Source organism: Sapajus apella, unplaced genomic scaffold (genome assembly GCF_009761245.1).
Source record: "Sapajus apella isolate SASKATOON/1434 unplaced genomic scaffold, GSC_monkey_1.0 scaffold65, whole genome shotgun sequence".
Classification (NCBI taxonomy): Eukaryota; Metazoa; Chordata; class Mammalia; order Primates; family Cebidae; genus Sapajus; species Sapajus apella.
Window position 1 is genome coordinate 6,855,959 of NW_022437005.1, and position 21,819 is coordinate 6,877,777.

At 40.5% G+C, this 21,819-nt stretch overlaps 1 protein-coding gene across 3 annotated transcripts in view; it reads left to right on the plus strand.

Annotated features, from left to right (window-relative positions):
• The window catches only part of CFAP61 (cilia and flagella associated protein 61), a 298,730-nt gene that overhangs the window by 87,315 nt on the left and 189,596 nt on the right, over positions 1-21,819 (plus strand). For all 3 annotated transcript variants that reach the window (XM_032248119.1, XM_032248120.1, XM_032248121.1), the window contains exons 11-13: positions 993-1,171; positions 3,313-3,352; positions 6,206-6,345. In XM_032248119.1, coding sequence (XP_032104010.1) covers positions 993-1,171; positions 3,313-3,352; positions 6,206-6,345 — 359 coding nt within the window. The remainder of the gene's footprint in view (positions 1-992; positions 1,172-3,312; positions 3,353-6,205; positions 6,346-21,819) is intronic.

Consider the following 21,819-nt stretch of genomic DNA (forward strand, 5'->3'; position numbering starts at 1 on the left):
TTTATTAATTTTTGCTTTAGTATTATAGCCTAAAAACATTCTAGTCTTATAGTATAGAACCAACCATGTGAAATACAATTATCTTAGAAGTTGTGAGAAGTAAGAGTAGGGGAATCCTAAAAGCCGTTGATCTTTCTGATAAGTGTGTAGAAAAATGCTGACATAGGTGCCTCCCTCCCTTGCAGCGGCTACCTACAAGGGAAGAGGCCCCCTATACTGTAAGCACGTGATTTGCTTGACCCTATCAATCACGTCAGATGATTCTCTCTCCTTACTCTGCCCCCCTGTCTTGTATACAGTTTATATCAGCACATCTAGGTGTTCCAAGCCACTACTGGACTCCACGCCTTGGTAGTAGTGGTCCCCCCGGATGCACCTGAATTCTTCTCTTATCTCTGTCTTGTGTCTTTCTTTCCTGCGATCTGTTGTCTCTGCACACAAAAGAACACCCACTAGACCCTGCATCCGGAGGCAGTTAAAAGATGGACCCTATGTCAAAGGCCAACTGAAACTATTTGTCTCATGTGAGACCTTCATTTCACAACCAGCTTTATTTATTTATTTTAATTTTCCTTTAAGTTCTGGGTTACATGTGCAGAACATTCAGGTTTGTTACATAGGTATTCATGGGCCATGGTGGTTTACTGCATCTATCAACCCGTCATCTCGGTTTAAAGCCCGGCATGCATTAAGTATTTGTCCTAATGCTCTCCCTCCCCTTGCCCCCCAACTGCCAGCAGGTTCCAGTGTCCCCTCCCTGTGTCCATGTGTTCTCACTGGAGAAGTAGTTTTTAAAAACATTTTATAAATTTTGAGTATCTCATTAAGAACCTCTCCTTAAAATCAGGCCTGGCCCAGGATGAGTTGTTTCGGGTGAAACAGTCTTACCTGTCCTCTGAATGGTGTCATGTAGAGATGATGCAGCCACCAGCCCACTAAATTACAGGGTATTGACAGGATTCTCACTGGCTCCTCCTCTCTCCTTGCTCTAGGACATAGAAAAACTCAGTGAGGCCTCCCCTGGCTGTGCGCAGGATCACCGTGGCAGCAGTAGGAGCTTGGCATCACTCTTACGGCCTGAAGAGCCCGTCCACTTCCGCCCCATCTATAGGGGAGCCTCAGCTGCTTTTTGTATTCAGCTGTTTTGTATTGATGAGAAATACGAAGCAAGGCAAGTACTGACCTCCTGGCTGTACTTGCCACAGTGAGAATCTCTTCTGGCATCAGTGGACCAACATTTTAACTTTACAAACCCAGTAATTTCCAAACCTGGCCCACTTCCTACTCTCCTGGGCAATTTTTAAAAACCACAAATTCCTAAGCCCCATCCAGAGATTCTAGTCTATAAAATTTTAATGAGGGCTATAGAAGTGAACAAGAAAGCTGGCCCACCTATGTAACAATTGGGAATCTGGAAAATTATCACTTAGGTAACCACATGCTGCTCCCATTCTGTAACGTTTGCATTTTTTGGAGAACTTGGATTTGGGTTACTGATTATCTAGAGTCTTTTGCTTGCAAGTAACAGAAAATCCAACCAAACTGGCTTTGAAAAAAAAACTGAATAACTGCCTTACATAAGTAAGGATGACTCCAGTGGTGAGACTATTTTTAATATGGCTTGATCTAGGATTTAGATAGCCAAATCAAGGACCCAGTTTCCCTCTCTACCTCTTTAACCTGTGTGTTAGTCCTTTTTCATGCTGGTGATAAAGGCATACTCGAGATTGGATAATTTATAATGAAAAAGAGGTTTAATGGACTCACAGTTCCATGTGGTTGGGAGGCCTCACATTCATGGGTGAAGACGAAAACCACATCTTACATGGCAGCAGACAAAGAGGCAATGAGAGGCAAGTGAAAGGGGTTTCCCCTTGTAAAACCATCAGATCTCATGAGACTTATTCACTACCAGGAGAACAGTGTATTAGAAACCACTCCCAGGATTCAATTATCTCCCACCGGATACCTCCCACAACACGTGGGAATTATGGGAGCTATAATTCAAGGTGAGATTTGGGTGGGGACACAGCCAAACCATATCACCCTACTTCCTCCTGTTGGCCCCCTTCTCAGAGGAGGGCCCCATCCCAGGTCTAAGACCACTGACAGTCTCAGCTCTGCATCAAAATCCAGTGAGGAGGACTTCCTGGGTTGGGCCCAGCTTTCCAGCCAAAGTCCCATGAGGCCTAACAGGACTGTGTGTTCATTCCTGAGCCAACAGCCATGACAAACCCATGCCATAAGGAGATGGAAAAGATGGGCTCCATCCCTTGGCTCATGCTCTACCCCAGATCTGCAGCTGGAGCCTCAGCCACATGGAATATCTGAGCGGGAGATAAGTTGACACCCAGCAGGGCTACAGCAAGGAGGAGGCACCCATGGTGCTGGGCAGGCAAAGGCCCGGCGCCCACCAGACCTCACAGCCATCCACCCTGCCCTCCAAAACACCCACATGTTCAGTGCTTGCTGCTCCCCTGTGGTCCAGAGACACTGGACGCTGCCCTCGGTCCTAGATTCCACATCTTAGCACACCCACCCACTCCTCATCTGTCCACAGAACCATCTCAAAGAGGAAATGATTGACCCATTTCAATAGAGTGGAAGGGTAGAGTGTAAGGCTCTGGAGTGTCTAAAAGATGACCAGGCTGGACAGTTCCTCTTCAGAGGAGCTGTTTAAACGCGTTCCCAGTCTCCCAGCATCCCCTGGAACAATGTTGTACTTTTACTTTTTTCATCTTGAGTTTTCGGCTTTTATGGAGATCTGAGAGATTGAAAAGATAAGTTCTTTACATCTAAAACCTTGTAAAGCCTTTCTAGATTTGTTGCTTTATATTTATCTGTGCATTTAAATATGATTGCGCTTAGAGTATACTTTCTGAATTTTGAAACAGGAATTTGGTGATCCGGTGTGGTTTGCCTATGAACGTACATCTACATCTACTCAGAAAATCTTTCACACATAAAAAGGAAAAAGATCAGAAGCAGCCTATAATATTTCTCACCTCTCCTCTTAACTCTTCCAAAACAAAAGGGAAGGATCATAGGTGCAGAATGACCGATTTTGTTTTGGGTTTTCAAATGCACAGAGATTATTAATTGACGTGAAAGTGTCTTCAGTTCTACAGAATACTTTATTACTGACATACGAAGCTTATGACTTATGCACCCCATTAGTGTTCAGCTAGACACACATTCTGACTAGTGGTTGGCTAATCGCTTCCCGAGGGGAGGGAGCCGTAAATCTCTGTAAATGTCCACTGATTGCATTTGCCTGAAGGGCAGTGACAGTGCTTCCTGTCTTGTTTACAGGTCGCTGGATTTTATGAATTTTGTTTTCAGCCTTTTTTCTGTAAGTACATGCTGAATTTCGAGAACTGGTTTTGTAAGTTTAGAGAAGTTGTAGAAAAGTAAAATGCCATAAATTTATTATGCTATGAATGTTGAGGCTTGTGTTATGAGAGTAAGGTCAATGGCATGTCATGAGCTCATAAAAATACTTCTCTTTTTATTGTCATTTTCACGAATTTTTAAGTCATGCTATTTTAGCAGTTTTCTTTAAATGCTAAATTTCTTTTAGAGAGTCAGATCATTCATAGTAGTATATGAAAATGTCAGAAATGAAAGTGAATAACACTATCTTATTTTATAGACTATATTGGCTCCAACTATTCTGAAATCATCATATTGCTTTTCTGAGGGTAGCAAAGCAGAAATTTGTTGATTTTCAGGTTGGCATTGCTTTCCCTGCTAGATCCTCAGGCCTGACTTCATGCCTGGCTTGTAGAAGGGGCTCAACCCACATTGGTGAATGGGCCTGCAGGGTAACATCCGAGTGCAAAGAAGATTCTCCATGTCAGGGTGTCCCCGGCTCCTGCCTACATTCTTGTCTCATTGTTGTCTAGGGATGGAGATCTAACCAGACTCTTACACTTCTTTATTGAAGGAAAGAAGATGGGGAAGGAAGTTTTGAGGGACAAAATGCATTTTTATAAAGACAAGCCTGTTAATTAAGTAAAGTCAACATCTGCACTTCTTTAGTTGACTGATTTCAAGAAAAATATCTATTGCTTCATTTTTCCTCTTTCTAATGAGGCAAAAACAAGTATACTTTAATTATTTTGTCTTAAAACTGTGTGACGTTAGGTTTTATTTCCTCAGTTTTATTATTATAAACTTTGTAATAAGGCAGTATGTTCTCCATCATAATTTTAAAAAATTGATGATTAAGACACTTTCCAAAAAATGTGGATTACCCTGAACATAGGATTTACAAAGTCAGTTTCCCTCAAAGACTCCTTAAATAAATTTCAGTAATTTTAATTATTTCCTATTTTAAAGTCCATGTAAAGGTAAATCTTTAACATTATAAAAGTAATACTGGCTTTAAAAAGGTAAAAGAGCTGTTTACATTTCAATTCTATTTGACTTCAGAACATGGACGACAGGAAAATAATAACCTTGATTGCTTCATCCTTAATCCTTCAACTCCAAGATGAAGCAACTCATTATAGTTACTCTCCCCCTCCCAGAGGAAGCCCACCCAGGCTTGGCACCCAGTTCTTATTTTCAACTTGAGTATTTCAGCAACTTGACTCTCAGGTTCCCCAAAAGGAGCCCTGCTAATTTGCTAAAAAGAGGGAAGATAAGGTCAAACAGTGATTCAGTCCTTTGAGTTACACAAATGTCCCCAGGGTTTTGGATTAGCACAAGTAATGCCTTCACAGGGTCCAAGAGAAGGCGAGATCCCAAAGGGACAAATTAGCTGTGGGAAGAGCAGGCTGCTTCTGCAGGGACCTGGCAGAGAATCAAGCGGCTGTGTGAAGCTCAGACAGCCTAGAGCAGCACTGTCCAGAGATGGAGTGTGAGCCACATCGGTAATTCTGAATGTTCCAAGAGCCATAGGAAAAAAAAGGAAAAAGGAACAGATGAAATTTATATTATAATATCTTTCATTTAACTTAATATGTCCCAGTTCTTTTTTAAAGAGACAGGGTCTCACTTTGTTGCATGCAATGGTACAATCATAGCTTATTGCTGCCTCAAACTTCTTGGCTCAAGGGATCCTCCTACCTCAGCCTCCTAAGTAGCTGAGATATGTCACCATTCCCAGCTAATTAAAAAAAAAAAAAAATGGATTGTAAGGACAGGGTCTCACCATCTTGCCCAGGCTGGTCTCGAACTCCAGGGCTCAAGTGATCCTCCCATCTCGGCCTCCCAGAGTACTGGGATTACAGTGCCACTGTGCCTGGGTAAATTTAATCATTTCAACAGGTAATCAATATGAAACATTATTAGTGAGCTATTTACATTATTTATCTCATACTAAGTCTTTGAAATCTAATGTGTATTTCACATTTATAGCGCATCTCAATACAAGTCCTAAATTTTCATCAGAAATAGTTGATCTGTATTTAGATGTTATAAAATTTACAGTTGGTTAAGTAGATTGGCATAATCTAAGCACACATAAATCTTCTCCAGTAACAGAATTATCAGTTTTTTAATTTTAAATGCAGTAAAATTTAAAATTTAGTTCCTCCACCATACCAGCCACATGTCATTGGCTACTGTATGGACAGGGCATGCCTAGAATAGGTGAATAGCAGCCCTCAGGACATGCAGGACCTCCTGTGTCTGCTAACTAAACCCACTGCCTGGGTTTAATGATGCCCATGAACCTGTTCACGCAACTGGGATCATGTCATGATAAGATACATACACATCAGTTTATGGATAATCAGAGAATTTTAGAGCCAAAAAAGTCCTGGAGTGTCACCCTCCCATCTCACAAGAGGAAGGGACCACAGCTGGTGTAAAGTCACTTAGTAATCAAGGGGCCTTTGCTAGGACGCCATGCTGCCTCATTGACTTGGTGACACAAGTGAACTTGCAAGTGTGAATTCTCTTGGTTTAAAAATCTACTACCACAGAAGAGTTATGCTGGATGAGTGCCATTGTTTATAAGATTCATTTATTCAGGTTTCAGTGAGGCACAAAGATACTTTTTGTAAGCTCTCGTAGTTGCTTATTTCCTGAATTTTATGTGATTATTTCCCAAATTATAGGAAAGGTAATTTGAGTATCCTCTCCTTAGTCAACACATTTTGCTTCTATTTTTCTTTTTTTTTTTTTTAAGAGGAATTTGTTTTTTGATTAATGGTTTTTTATTCTTTCCCTGTGTCCTGGTTTTTGATGGTGTTAGGATAAGAACTTCTGTGTAATTTCTCTGCCCCATCTCACCCCCGAGTTCATCCTCATCCAGAACTTTGTGAAGGTGGTCCCTTTCAACACCTGCACTGTCGAGCAGGACCTCTACGTCTTCCACCGGGCTGGATTGCTCAAGTGAGTAGACACATGTGTGGCCCCCAACAATCCATGAAATTACAAAAGAAAGAAACAAGGAGCTTCCTGCTATTTTAATTTAATAATTTATTTTAAAGATTGTCTTTTATTAGAAAAAGGCTTAAGTGATTTTAACTAATACATTTAGAGAAAGAATGGCCCTTGAGAAGAGATTTGTTCTGTCAGATATTAAAACATAATATAGCTCCACAATAATCAAAACAATGCCATGTTGACACATTCTGCAGGCAGAACAATGTAATCCAAGAAATAGCCCTGCCACAGACCCAGCATAGTAAGAACTCTATGTAGATTGATCTTTGTATGTGAGTGTGTGTGTGTGTAATACATGCATGACAAAGTATGTGTCAAAACAGTGGGAAAAGGAAGGATTCTTCTGTAAATGGTGGGACAAAATGAAGATAGAAACTGTTTATACTCTGTCATAAAATAGATTCTCAGGTGATTAAAGAATTAAATGTAAATATTGAAAACCTAAAAATTAGAAAACATATTTACAGTGATAGGTTCTGTGGCAAGTTCTGGGAACACAGTGGTGAACAACATATAGACGTGGCTCTTGCCTTTTCAAGGCTTGTGAACACACATGCTATAAAATGACAACTGCAAAGAGAATAACCAGTGCTGGGCAGATGGTACTGAGCGTGGAACATTGAGAGAGTCAGCCCAGTTAGAGGAAGCTCTCCTTGGACAGTAATTTGAAATGCTGGATGAAGAAAGTGAGTGAAGATTGACCTTTATCATGTCTCAGAATGGGAAAGTTCTTTATAAAACATGAAAGAAAATAATTAAGGTTTCTTATACTATGCAAAGTTTTTTCAACCACCTGATTTAATTAAAATGTAACTGACAGAATAATGTTTTCAACAAATATGGCAGACAAAAGGTGGGAGTATTTAATGTATAAATAACTTTAATAAATCAATAAGAAAATCACTTAATGCCTAAATAGAAAAGTTAATAAAAAGCATGGGCAGACTGTTCGTACAGGAAAAAAATTCAGTAGATATTTAATAACTTCTGCCTATCTTATATTTAGAAAATATTATGAGGCTCATCAAACTGTGCACTTGAAATGAGTGCATTTTATCGTATGTAAACTGGACCTCAATAAAGTTGATGCACAATTTTATGATGAAAGGTTTGGTGGAGGAGTGTCAGAGAGCTTGCCCTATAATTGCTGTGTTAACCTTTTGAGTGAAACTTTGAGAAACATCCTAGATGTTCGCTTCATAATTAGGGACTGGTCAAATGAATTTTACCAAATTCATTTAGTTCATTACGATGAAGATTTGAAGGAAAAAAACCAGATTTCTATATCCTATGTGGAAAGAGGTCTAGGATGGTGAGAAAAACAGTCAGACATTAATAGTACAAGTTTTAATAGTAATGATAATTAACATTTATCGAGGGTTTATAGTGTGCCAGATGCTTTCTTAATCACCACTTTCCATGTGTCAACACTCATAGTGACCTAATTAGCTAGGTATCATTATCCTCATTTCACTCAGTAAGAAAACTGAGACAAAGAGAGGTTGAGTAACTACTCCACAGTCCACACAGCAGAAAGTGGCAGAACTGAAATTGGAACCTATGCTGTAGCTTACAGAGCCAACTCATGACCACCCCACATATTGTTTCTCTACGTGATATGGTTGATGTAATCCCATCTGATTGTTGTAGAGTGTTCACAGGTAGCAGTCAGCACTAATGCTAAACTTTTGTATGAAGTGACCCCTAAACACAACTGCCCTGAGCCAGTTCTGTCTCTGTGCCACAGTAGTCCAGGCATGAGCATGTGGCCTAAGGAGAATAGCAGCTTTTTCCCATGAAGTTGTCCGGGAACCTAAGTTCCTTCTCTGGTTGCCCCTCCATTCCACAGAGAAGCATGAGGCCTGTGAATTTGGATCTTTATTTCACTTAACTGCAAGTGAAGTTTAGTGTGTCCTTCCATTGTGACTGGAGCCAGCAGGCCTCATAGTGTTAGCAGAAACCATGACTTTGTAGCCAGTAGAAATGACAGGTATTTTCATTCATATTTTTGTTGTTGTAGATGTCTCAAAAATATCATATGTGTTTACCCTACTTTGAAATTTCAGTAATTTTATTCTCAACCAGAATTTGTTATTTAATGCATTAACCAGGAGGCACAGGCATTACTGTAACACATTTTTAAAAACATTTTGATAACTATATTTCAATATAATTGGTGATCCTTTGTGTTTTATTTTACGAATATAGAAACATTTTATGAATGTAGAAACATAGAATCACCACACTGTCAAAGGGCTCCATGGTATGCAAGAGTTTCAGACCCACGGCCAGAGTAGACTTTCCTTCCTTGTGCTCAGAGCTAGCTCAGAGCACCATAGCCACAGTGCAGCCCACAGGGAAGGGTGGTGGAACGAGAAATGGATGAGGGGAAGCACTTTCCTCTTAGGGGAAAGGAATCACCTCTGTTCATATTACGCGGTAAGGAATTTGGTCACATGGCCCTACTTCACTGCAAGGGAGCTTGGAAGATATGTTGCCCGTAGGTTGGGCATGTGCCCAGTAAAAAACTCAGTTGAGTCCTTAATTAAAAAGAAAAGGAAAAATGAGACTATGGGAACATTATATCTAGTTTTTATCTTATATATGTATAGAAGTCCTAGAAAGGTACATAGGATTTCATTAATCTTATATTGCTTCTGGGAAACAGGACTGGGAATTTGAGGTGAGGATGGTGACAGACTTTTTGCATTATGTCTATCTGTTATGTTTGATTCTTTTTGTTTTAATTAATAAGCTTTTTTTTTGAGATAGCATCTCACTCTGTTGCCCAGGCTAGAGTGCAGTGGCACAATCATGGCTCACTGGAGCCTCAACCTCCCAAGCTCGGTGATCCTCACACCTCAGCCTCCCAAGTAGCTGGGACTACAGACGTGTGCCACAACACCTGGCTAATTTTTCTACTTTTTATAGAGACGGGGTTTGACCGTGTTGCTCAGGCTTGTCTTGAACTGGGCTCAAGCAGTTCACCCACCTTGGCCTCCCAAAGTGTTGCAATTACAGGTGTGAGCCACCACACCCAGCCAATAAATTTTTTTTCAAAAGAGTAGTTTTAGATACAGCAAAATTGAGCAGAAAGTGTAGAGAGTTCTCACAGCCCCTTCACCACCACCATACACAGACTCTCACGTCATGAACTTCTAGCACCAGATTGGTATATACACTTGTTGTAATCAGTAAACCAGCACTGACATATCGTTATCAACCAATGTCCATAGTTCAGGGTTCACTGCTGGTGTTGTACATCCTGTGACTTTGGACAAATGTGTAATAACATGTATCCACTGTTATAAGAGCACACAGAATAGTTGTACTTTCCCAAACATCCTCTGTGCTCTGTCTGTTCATCCCTTGTTTCCCACAATGCTGTCAACCACTGATCGTTTTACTGTCTCCATAATTTTGCCTTTTACAGAATGTCATAAAGTTGAAATCATATGTTAGTAGCTTTTCCAGATTGGCATTTTTCACTGATTAATATGCATTTAAGTTTCCTCCATGTCTTTTCATGACTGCTAGCTCATTTCTTTGTAGCCCTGGATGATGTTCCATTGTCTGGATGCACCACAGTGTGTCTATTTATTTACCTACTGAAAAACGTTTGCTTTCAAGTTTGAGCAGTTATGAATAAAGCTGCTATAAACATTCAAGTGCAGGTTTTTATGTGGGTGTAAATTTTCAACTCGTTTAGATAACCACCAAAAAGTGCAATTTCTGGATCCTATGGCCAGAATATGTTTAGTTTTACAAAAAACTGTCAAACTGTCTGACAGAGTGGCTGAGCCATTTTGCATTCCCACCAGCAGTGAATGAGAGTTCCTGCTGCTCCACACCCTTCCCAGCATTTGGTGTCCTTAGTGATTTGGATTTTGGCCATTCCGATCGTATGTTAATGGTACCTTACTGTTTTAATGACACATGTTGTTGAGCATGTCTTCATATGCTTATTTGCCAGCTGTATATCTTCTTTGGTGAGGTGCCTGTTTAGGTTTTCTGCCATTTTTTAAATGAATTATTTCTGTTTGAATTTTTTTAAAATCATAGGCCAGGCATGGTGGCTCAAACCTGTAATCCCAGTACTTGGGGAGACCGAGGCCGGTGGATCACAAGGTCAAGAGTTCAAGACCAGCCTGGCCAAGATGATGAAACCCTGTCTCTACTAAAAATACAAAAATTAGCCAGGTGTGGTGGCAGGTGCCTGTAACAGCTACTTGGGAGGCCGAGGCAGGAGAATCACTTGAACCAGGGTGGCAGAGGTGGCAGTGAGCCAAGATCGAGCCACTGCACTCCATCCTGGGCAACACAGTGAGATTCCATATCAAAAAAAAAAAAAAAAGAAAAACAGAAAAAATCAATGGGTGTGCATTACTGTTGTGATAGAAAAATATAGTTAATTTTTTCTACACTGAGATTTTAAATTTTATTATGATTCAAGTAGAATTTTTAAAAATGTACTTTATACTCCGCATTCTTAAATGCATTGGTGACTTTTTTTCCTTGGAGTTCTCACTCTGAATAATCCAGTTGAATGAAGACGCTGGAGATGGAAAGCAATGAGATGACACAAATCTAGGAAAGGGTCATTGGTCTGGCTGTAGCAGTGGCCTTATTCTTAGTGGCTTTAATTACATAATTTATATTCATATTCTTTTCTTTCACTCTCTCTTTGACTATGTACATGCATTACTATTCTTAAAAATCTAAATCTTTTAAATGATGGGACTTTCTGCACTTGTCAGGGAATTAGTTTGGTTGCAGTGGGGCCCTGGTTTTTCTTCATAACCTTTTTCAGTGTCAGCTGAAAATTCATTTTCTTGAATCATTTGCATTTAAAATTGGAGCACATGAGATACACCTGTGTTCTTTTCTGAAATATTGGAGACTCACAGACTGAACTAGTTTTTGTGTCTTTAGCAAGTCATATGTTGTCACAGTTGCCACCTGAGCCCTCATCAGGAACCCTCCTTCAGAGCCTCCACCAGTTTGTCACCAGTGTACCTGCCAGCCCACACCAGGTTCCCTGCTGGTGCGCTCCTGTAGCTTCTCTGAGTGCCATGGTTGTGCCCATTGCCCTTTCCCATTCAAGAAGCTATGCACGGTCCTGTAGGGGAAGACATCCCTCAAAATCCACACGCTTATCACCATTAGGGGATATCCCTTTTGTGAACATGGCAGTGGGCAGTTGTTTTCTACAGAAAGCACAGATCTCCTCTTTAATTCTTTAAACTGTGTTCTAAGCATAAAAAGCTTTTTAGTGAAACCACACGTTTAATGTTAAAAATGGCATCTTTGCCTGTCAATATTGCTCACTTCCTATAGGGAATACAATATCATTCTTCCCTTTGCCTTAAAGTCCACATGCCTGCACCCTCTCCAGGAAGCTGATCTTGGCTGCAGGAATGGAGGAGAGAAAGGAGGGTAGCCAACCTGAAGAGACTGCTGCAGAGATGAGAAGGGAGAGCAACCCCTGCCCTTACACCCCAGCAATGTTTATATTTAAAAAAAAAAAAAAATCACCTGAGGTCAGGAGTTCGAGACCAGCCTGACCAGCATGGAGAAACCCCGTATCTACTAAAAATAAAAAAAATAAAAAATAAAAAAAAAGAGAGAGAGCCGGGCATGGTGGCGCATGCCTGTAATTCCAGCTACTCAGGAGGCTGAGGCAGGAGAATCACTTGAACTCAGGAGATGGAGGTTGCATTGAGCCAAGATCGTGCCATTGCACTCCAGCCTGGGCAACAAGAGCGAAACTCTGTCTCCAAAAAAAAAAAAAGAGAATATGCTAACAAATGTATTGGATGCAATTTCTTATCACACAAAATGAAGTTCAGAAATGTGAGAGTGGGAGCAATCTCCAAGAAGACAACCCAGCACCTTCTTGGGTTCCTGGCATTGGTTACCCTGAGATGGCACTGCCTGCACAGAGCCTTTCCTTTCTGCCCCCACATCCCCATGGCATTCATACCAAGATGTTTCCAGTCAGTCCCCTGCACTGGCACCTGCATGTCGGCCAGGGGTGCAAGAGGAGCCAGGCTCCTTTGTAAGTCAGGGCACTGTGCGGTGATGCTAGGTGACATGCACCCTTTGTATCTGTGAGGATTGACACCTGGCTTTTAGAAAGTGAGGCTTTACAAGAGCTTGTCCGTCCCTTAAGAAGGCCATGGGGGTGGGCTGGGTGCATTGCCATCACGGACCATGGCATATCGCTCCTTCTTGCCCTTTAGCACCTGGCTTCCCTTCTCAAGATTACCTCATTTTACTCGAGGACAGTTTTTTCTTCATGTTAGTTCCGCTGCAGATGTGGTTCAGGGATCAGCAGCAGCAGCGGCATCCGCTGAGACTTTGCTAAAATGCCGAATCCCAGGCCCTGCCCCAGGTTTTCTGAATCTGTGTTGCCAGGAAGTACACCAGTTGACTTTCATGCACATTAAAAGCTTGAGAAGCCCTGTAGGTGCTTATGCTTTTTTATGAATATATCATCTGATAGAAAAGAATTGTGATTTATTACCAAAGAAACTATCATCAGAGTGAACAGAATGGGAGAAACCTACAGACAACCTACAGAATGGGAGAAAATTTTTTGCAATCTATCAATCTGACAAAGGTGTAATATCCAGCATCTATAATAAACTTGAACAAATTTACAAGAGTAAAAACCCCGTTAAAAAGTGGCCAAAGGATACAAGCAGACACTTCTCAAAAGAAGACATTCATGCATTTTTTTGTTTTAATAAATTTATTAATTTATTGTATTATTGGTAAAATGTCCGGGGCACTCGCCAGGTGCATGAATTGAGTCTAATGGGTAGCACAGTGTCTCTGGGTGTTGAGGTTATTTTACAGATGGGAAAGGACCGATTGCTTGGGAACCTTGCTCCAGTTTTTACAAAGGGTGAATGACAAACCCAGGTCTCGTTCCAGAACCACTGAGCTGTAGGCAAGGATCATAGTGTTGTGAAGGATGGAGACCCATCATGAAAGACGCAGACCTGGACATGGGGTGTCCAGAAAATTAGACTATAAATGTCCTCCCGGACTCCTGTGGTCCCTAAGTGGTGAGAGAACAGCCAGATGTCCTAAAAAAAAAAAAAAAAAAAAAAAAACCATGAAAAAAAGCTCAACATCACTGATCATTAGAGAAATCAAAACCACAATGAGACACCATCTCATGCCAGTCAGAATGGTGAATATTAAAAAGTCGATAACAACAGATGCTGGTGAGACTGTGGAGAAATAGGCATGCTTTTATACTGTTGATGGGAATGTAAATTAGTTCAACCATTGTGGAAGACAGCGTGCTGATTCTTCAAAGACCTAGAACCAGAAATACCATTTGACCCAGCAATCCCATTACTGGGTATATACCCAAAGGAATATAGATCATTCTGTTATAAAGATACATGCACACATATGTTCATTGCAGTACCGTTCAAAATTGCAAAGACATGGGATTAACCCAAATGCCCATCACTGATTGACTGGATAAAGAAAATGTGGTACCGTGGAATACTATGATACTATGGAATACTACGCAGCCATAAAAAGAATTGAGACCATGTCCTTTGCAGGGATGTGGATGGAGCCAGAAGCCATTATCCTCTGCAAACTAACACAGGAACAGAAAACCAAACACCACATGTTCTTACTTATAATTGGGAGCTGAATGATGAGAAAACATGAACACATGTAGGACAACACACACTGGCATCTGTCAGTGGGGGGCCGAGGGGAGGGAAAGCATCAGGATAAGTAACTAAAGCATGTTGGGCTTAATACCTAGGTGATGGCTTGACAGGTGCAGCAGACCACCATGGCACATGTTTACCCATGTAACAAACCTTCACGTCCTGCATATGTATCCCAGAACTTAAAATAGAATTAAATTTTTTTTAAAAAGAACTGTGATTTATCTGTCTTCTGAATATAGATTTTCTATAAAACATATGTCATACCTACTTTACTTTTTATTTTTATTTCTTTTTCTAGCCAATTTTAGAAGTTTAAAGGCCACACCTCCTTTAAACCCTTTATGATCTAATCATTTTTTGGTACTGTTGAGTTTTTAAGTTCCTTCTATATATAACTATAACCGTTTGGCTAGATTTATAAAAATATGTGGACTATAATAGTTTTACATATTTTTTTCTATTTATACCAAGTAATGCTTTAATTTCTCTTGCTTGTTTATGGTTCCTTGCCCTTGTTTCATACACACCTTCCACCTGTGTTTTTCTAAAACCATTTTTTACATTTCAAAATTTAGTTTAACAATGAGAATGCTTTCAGTTGGAAGAGAAAGAAAAACCAGTGCAGAATAGCTTCCACAGTAGGACATATACTGGCTCACAGAAGCAGGAGGTCTGTCTGGAGATTGGCAGGGCTATAGAGTTTGTATCTACAGGGTCTTGGTTTCTTTCCTTTCTTCCACTTTCCCTCCATCCTGAAATTAACATCTGTCACATTGACAAATGGCCACTGGGTTCTGGGGTGCAGGAGGAGAGTGCTGGCTGACGTCGGTTTTCCTTCCCAGAGGCCCCAGCAAACCCCCTTCATTCATCCAGTAAAATCCATAGCACTGACTGCCTACATTTGTCAGCCCTATTCCAGGTGCTGGGGAAACAGAAGTGACACAAACAGAAATCCCTGCCCACATGGGGGCCCTGCATTCTAGACGGTGGAGAAAGACATAAAGGAAAGAGATCAAATGCACAGTACATAGGCACTGAGGGTGAATGTGAAGAGCATAGCAGGTGCAGAGAGGGGATCAGAAGTGCCAAGTGGTATAGGGGCTGCCATTTTGCCTAGGGTGACAAGAAGGGTGGCCATGAGTAAAGACCTGAAGGAGGTCAGGAGGAGCCACTTGGGCATGGTGAGGGCACAGGTCCTCCACACCTACTGTTTAAAAATGTATCATGTTCTTCTATTTTTTGCTTCACTTCTCTTGACTTTTGGGATGATTTGTTTCTGCTCTTAAGTTTGGTTACTTTAAATTTCATGACCTCGTATTCTGGTCCTCCGCCTAATTTTGTCCTTCTTCCCTTGGGAAATTATATTTGTGTCTGTCATCTGCCCTCTGGCTGTGCTGGTGAGCACTGGGACAAATTATTCATACAGTTGTTAGATGGCTACCTCTTCTGTCAACAGATTCCACGCCCAGGTGCCCTCTCCTTTTGTTTAGTGACTACAGATCTTTGAGATGAGAACATTTCCTAATGTTTAGTTTAACTTGCACTTTAATTGTGGATAAATGAAATGCTTTCTCTGTGATACGTTTACTTCATATATTAATCTCTAGGATATTTCCAAACTTAATATGGAGTGAGTGTGTGCTAAGATGACTCTCTTTCAATTTCCGCTGCTTGCTCATTCTTGACCTACCCGCTGGCTTTTCTGTCCTCTTGTTTATTCATTAGTAGAGAACACATTTAGGTGAATTGGTCACCCACTCCATCTTGCCACCCTTTCACATGATGCTTTTCTGAAATTTGACATTTTTAATGTGGGGAAACATTTCAGATGTATTCGACTAACCAATATTTATTGTGCTAGGAATTATTTTTTATAAATATTTACTGCTGAGTTAGATCATACAACCATCAACTTGGCTCAGTAAATAAAATGTCTTTACGTAGTTGTCCTTTAAGTGATTCCTCCCTCAGCATTTCTGTTTTCTTTGCCTTTCTATGGGTAGCTCACACAGAACGTTACCATTGTACCTGTTTCAGGCCCGTGTTATTGTGGAGAGTGTTTCAACATCAACAGTCCTCAGCCCCTTCTGCTTTTAATCAGCCTCCTTGAACAGAACCCAATAGAAACTTCATTTTTAATTTTGTGGGTTTTGATTTATTTATTTTTTTTTGGTTTAAACTGAAATACTAATGACTATCACGTTGTTTTATGATTCTATTAGAAAGATCACTCCTTTGGAATTTAGAAAGACTCAGATTACTTTTTCTTCTCTCTGTCATTTCATTTTTGTTTACTGGTATCAAAAAAAATTGCCTTATTTTCTGCAAGATATAAAGGGCAACCAAATAGGAAGAAAGGAAGTCAAAATACCCCATTTTGCAGATGACATTATCCTGTATCTTGAAAATCCCATTATCTCTGCCCCAAAGCCCCTTAAGCTGTTAAACAACTTCAGCAAAGTCTCAGGATACAAAATCAATGTGCAAAAATCACTAATATTCCTATATGCCAACCACAATCAAGCTGAGAGTCAAATCAGGAATGCAATCCCATTAACAGTTGCCACTAAAAAATAAATAATATACCTAGGAATACACCTAACCAATGAGAGATGAAAGATCTCTACAAGGAGAACTACAAAACTGCTCAAAGAACTTGGAGATGACACAAACAAACGGAAAAACATTCCATGCTCATGGATAGAAAGAATCAATATCATTAAAATGACTATACTGCCCAAAGCAATTTATATATTCAATACTATTCCTATTAAACTACCATTGACATTCTTCATGGAACTATAAAAAACTATTTTAAACTTCATATGGACCTGAAAAAGCCAGAATAGCCAAGGCAGTCCTAAGCAAAAAGAACAAAGCTAGAAGCATCACTTTACAGTCATTCTAAGGACATCTACACACATACGTTCATTGCAGCGCTATTCACAATAGCAAAGACATGGAATCAACCTAAATGCCCACTAATGTTAGACTGGATAAAGAAAGTGTTGTACACATACACCGTGGAATACTAGGCAGCCATAAAAAGAATGAGATCCTCTCCTTTTCAGGAACATGGATGGAGCTGGAAGCCATTATCCTTAGCAGACTAATGCAGGAACAAAAAACCAGATACCGCACGTTCTCACTTATAAGTGGGCACTAAATAATGAGAACACATGGACACATAGAGGGGAACAACAGACACTGGGACCTATTAGATGGTGGAGGGTGGGAGGAGGGAGAGGATCAGGAAAAATAACTAATGGGTACTTGGCTTAATACCTGGGTGATAAATAGTCTCTGCAACAAACCCCCATGACACACATTTACCTATATAACCTTCACGTGTACCCCTGAACTTAAAGTTCATGAATATATATATATGTCTGTGTGTGTATATATGTATATATGTGTGTATACATGTGTATATATGTATTCATATATGTGCATACATGTATGTATATGTGTTAATATATGTATATATACATGTATGTATATGTGTTAATATATGTATATATACATGTATGTATATATACACACACATGTGCACACACCTTTTGACTTGTGTATACGTGTATATGTGTACATACACATAACCTTGTAAACGTCTAAAACAATTCATTCACTCAATTAGGGATTGAAAAGTTGTGTTAAATCTTTTTCCTTCTATTTTTATATGTGATTTTCTACTTTATTGTGTGTGTGATCTGATTAAATACTACAAACTTTGATCCTTGAGGTCAGAGTCAGCCAGAAACAGGGAGAAGCAAACCTCTTGTTAAGCAGGTGACGCAGACTGCAAGACTCTTAGGACGCAAGAAGGGGCCAGTGGGCGGAGCGTCATCACTTCTTCTCAGAGAGGTGTCATTTCCTGAGAACTAACAGATTTGGGCATTCAGGTACATCAGAGAAAGTGTGAGAGAGGTGACCTAGAGAGGTAAAGCCTTAGGAAGCAAGACCCTCCAGAGACCTTGCGTTTTCTGTGGATGGAAGAAGCCATATGGATGGGTAATGAAAAACAAAGCTGATCTCCCTCACTGATTCAAGATGGCTTTAGAACCAAGCTTGCACCCTTGGGAAAAGAACGCTAAACCTTTCTGGTTACTGAGTACACTTTAGCTTCTGGGAAGGGCAGGCAAGGTTGTATACAGAACAGATAGAGGGAGGTGGGAGTGTTCTCCTTCCTGGCTACAGGCCGTGGGACAGAACAAAGGGAGCCACCATAATGGCCAAAAAGAAAGAAGCAACTTCGTATTTGAAGCTTGCAGAGAGCTGAAAGTAGGTCCACTTTTAGGCACATCCAATGGGCCACCGTCTTCTGTGGTCCTGCCAGGCCTAAGTCTGCACATAATCATTGAAGTGGACTTTGTTTTATTGGATATTTATTTAGCAGATTTAAAGTTCATTCCACAGAAGGTTTTGGTATCATTTTACAGACCCTCAATGACTAAATCTTTATGATTTATCTGAGAACAGGGTAAGAATTAAAGTTAGCTGCTTGATAATTTGATAATAAATCCTGTTGGTATGGATGATATCATACATATTTTGAGATCCATGTCATTTTAATTGAGGATTTTAATCAGTATTTTTTGTTGAGAATAAAATAGTATGTATCCTTACAACTTTGTCTTAAAATCATTGTATTTTTTAAAGGGCTTTCTCTAGCAAAAACATAGATGAAGGTCTCGATAAAAATTGATCCGCTTCTAACCTCATGTACATTATTTAAAACTTCAAAGAATTTCAGAATTTTTTCTGAGAATATCCTCTTGAGTCAATATCAGTTCAGCTCCATGAGAGAAGAAACTGTGGACTGTCTGGTTCCCTGATGTATCCCCAGCACCCAGAACACGTGGAGCACACAGCAGGTGTCTAATAATATTTGTGATGGACTGAATGAATCATTCTTAATGAATCCATTTTAGTCATGGATTTTAAGGAACTATGTCTTAGGAGTTTATTTCTTACATTTATTCATTTTTCACTTTTCATACCAATTGCTATATAAAAGCAATTAGGACACATTCTCGTCCTAAGCTACATGAATATTTCCTTTGTACTGGAAATACCCATGTAGCAACAAATATGTGTCCCATTTTTGTTTGTTTGTTGGTTTGTTTTTTGCTATGAGAATGCCTTATTAGGCAAAACCACATACTATGGAAATGCTTTAAAATGCAACAGGAGGGCCGTGCACAGTGCCTCATGCCTGTAATCCCAGCACTTTGGGAGGCCGAATCATGAGGTCAGGAGATCGAGACCATCCTGGCTAACATGGGGAAACCCCGTTTCTAGTAAAAAATACAAAAAATTAGCCAGGCATGGTGGCATGCACCTGTAGTCCCAGCTACTCAGGAGGCTGAGGCAAGAGAATTGCTTGAACGCGGGAAACAGATGTTGCTGTGAGCAGAGATCTTGCCACTGCACTCCAGCCTAGGCAACAGAGCAAGACTCCATCTCAAAAAAAAAAAAAAAAAAAAAGACAAGACAATGGGAGGATATGTGAAGATACAAAGAACAAATGCATAATGACACCTGGCTATCAGAACACACTAAGTAAAGAATCCACACCGCTTCCACCCTTTACCCAGAAAAGGAAGGATCTAGGCCATCTCCTGCTCATGTCCCCCACATCTTATTCTAGTTAAAGCCAAAACAAACAGGCTGCTATTCTCAGCACCCAGTGTGGAAGGAATAGCATATATACCAGCCACCTTGTCTCAAAGCAAGGTGGCTTTTTACAGTCTGCCGAAAAAAGGTCACTGATGGAATAAGCCCTACATTCTGCTTTCTTTTTGGGGGGACAGAGTCTCACTCTTTTGCCCAGGCTGGAGTGCAGTGACACAATTTTGACTCATTACATCCTCTGCCTCCTGGGTTCTGGGTTCAAGTGATTCCAGTGCCTTGGCCAACCAAGTAGCTGGGATTACAGGTGTGAGTCGTCATGCACAGCTAACTTTTGTATTGTTAGTAGAGATGGAGTTTTGCCATGTTGGCCAGCTGGGCTTGAACTCCTGGTCTCAAGTGATCCTCCTGCCTCGACCTCCCAAAGTGCTGGGAGTACAGGTATGAGCCACCTCACACAGCCAGCCTACATTCTGCTTTTTGAGCTGAGTAAAAACCTTTTGGGAAATAGCTCTCAGAAACAAATATAGGCATAGAGCGCAGCCCTGTGCAGTAGGAATACAGTGTGAGCCACTTGTGTAATTTTAGATTTTTGAATAGCCATACTAATTTAAGAATCAGAAAGTAGGTAAAATTAATTGTAATATTTATTTCTTATTTAACCCATTATATCCAAAATATTGTTTCAACATGTAATCGATACTTAAAAAGCACAAATGAGAAACTTTATATTCCTTTTTTGTACTGTGTCTTCACAATTCCGTGAATATTGTATTCTTACAGCACATTCCAATTCTGAGTGCCACATTTCAAGTGTACAGGCTCTTGTACTGGACAGTGTCATTTTAGAGGAGGGCACAAAAATACTGCCATTGCCTGTTCCTCCTCCTGAAATTCTAGGAACAAATGAAAGTTCTAAAATATTTCTCTTCAGTGAATATGAATAGCAGAGATGAATGCAACAGTACATTTCCATGGACAGACTGGTGAAACAATGTTTGCAGTTTTCTGCTACTTTGCAGGACGATAGTCCCATGTCCCACTGAACATTTACTGGGCACCACTATACGCTAGGAAAAGCCCTGGCCTTTTAGAATGGTCTGAGCTTCAAGCCTTGCTGAGGGAAGATGTCCGCTTACTCTCACTTTCCAGTCTAGTCTCCAGCAACAATTTTTATAACTAAGTTGTATGATTTATTATATGTAACAAGCATGGGGAAGCTCTCTGGCCATCTCCATGCAAGCTTCATGATTTGTTCACTTAACAGCTATTTATTGAGCGTCTACCATGTGCCAGGCATTGCTCTAGCCATGAGGTGGCAGCAGTGAGCAAATAGATCAACATTCCCATCTTGGTCAAGTTTTATTCTAGTGGCAGGAGACAAACAGTGAAAAACAAAGAGAAAGTAGGAAACGCTGTTGAGAAAAATAGAACAAGGAATGAGGATGGAAGATCAGGGTCCAAATGTTAAATAGGGGGTCAGGGTCAGGGAGGGTGTCATTGAGAGGGTGAAGTTTCAGGGAAGACTCAGTGTTGAGGTGAGGGAACAGACTCATAGATTTGCTGGAGGAGAATTCCAGATAGGAACTTCTGATGAGGTAGGAACTTTTGATGACATAGGAACTATTGATGAGATAGGGCCTTCCTCAGGTAGGAACTACTAATGTGGTAACTTCTGATGAGTTAGGAACTGCTGATGAGGTAGGAACTACTGTGGAGGTAAGAACTTTTGATGAGTTAGGAGCCTCCTCAGGTAGGAACTTCTGATGAAGGATTATGTTTGAGGAGTGGCCTTTGCAGGAGAGCAGGGAAAACAATAGCCAACTATCTGGAGATGAGTCAGAGCATGCAGCAGTCCCAGAAGGAGGGAACAGGGAAAGAGGCTGTGGTCATGGGGAGTGGAGGAGGGGGTTCTCAGTCACTGTAGAACTTTGGCTTTTACTGGGGGTGCAAGCTTATGCTCATCAATGCAGCAAAATTATGGTAATTATTAGGCCCCCTGATGAATCATGTTCATTTAATGAAGCTCACATATTATAATCTTATGTATCTTTATGCATTTTAAAGCATTCTGAGAGGGGCT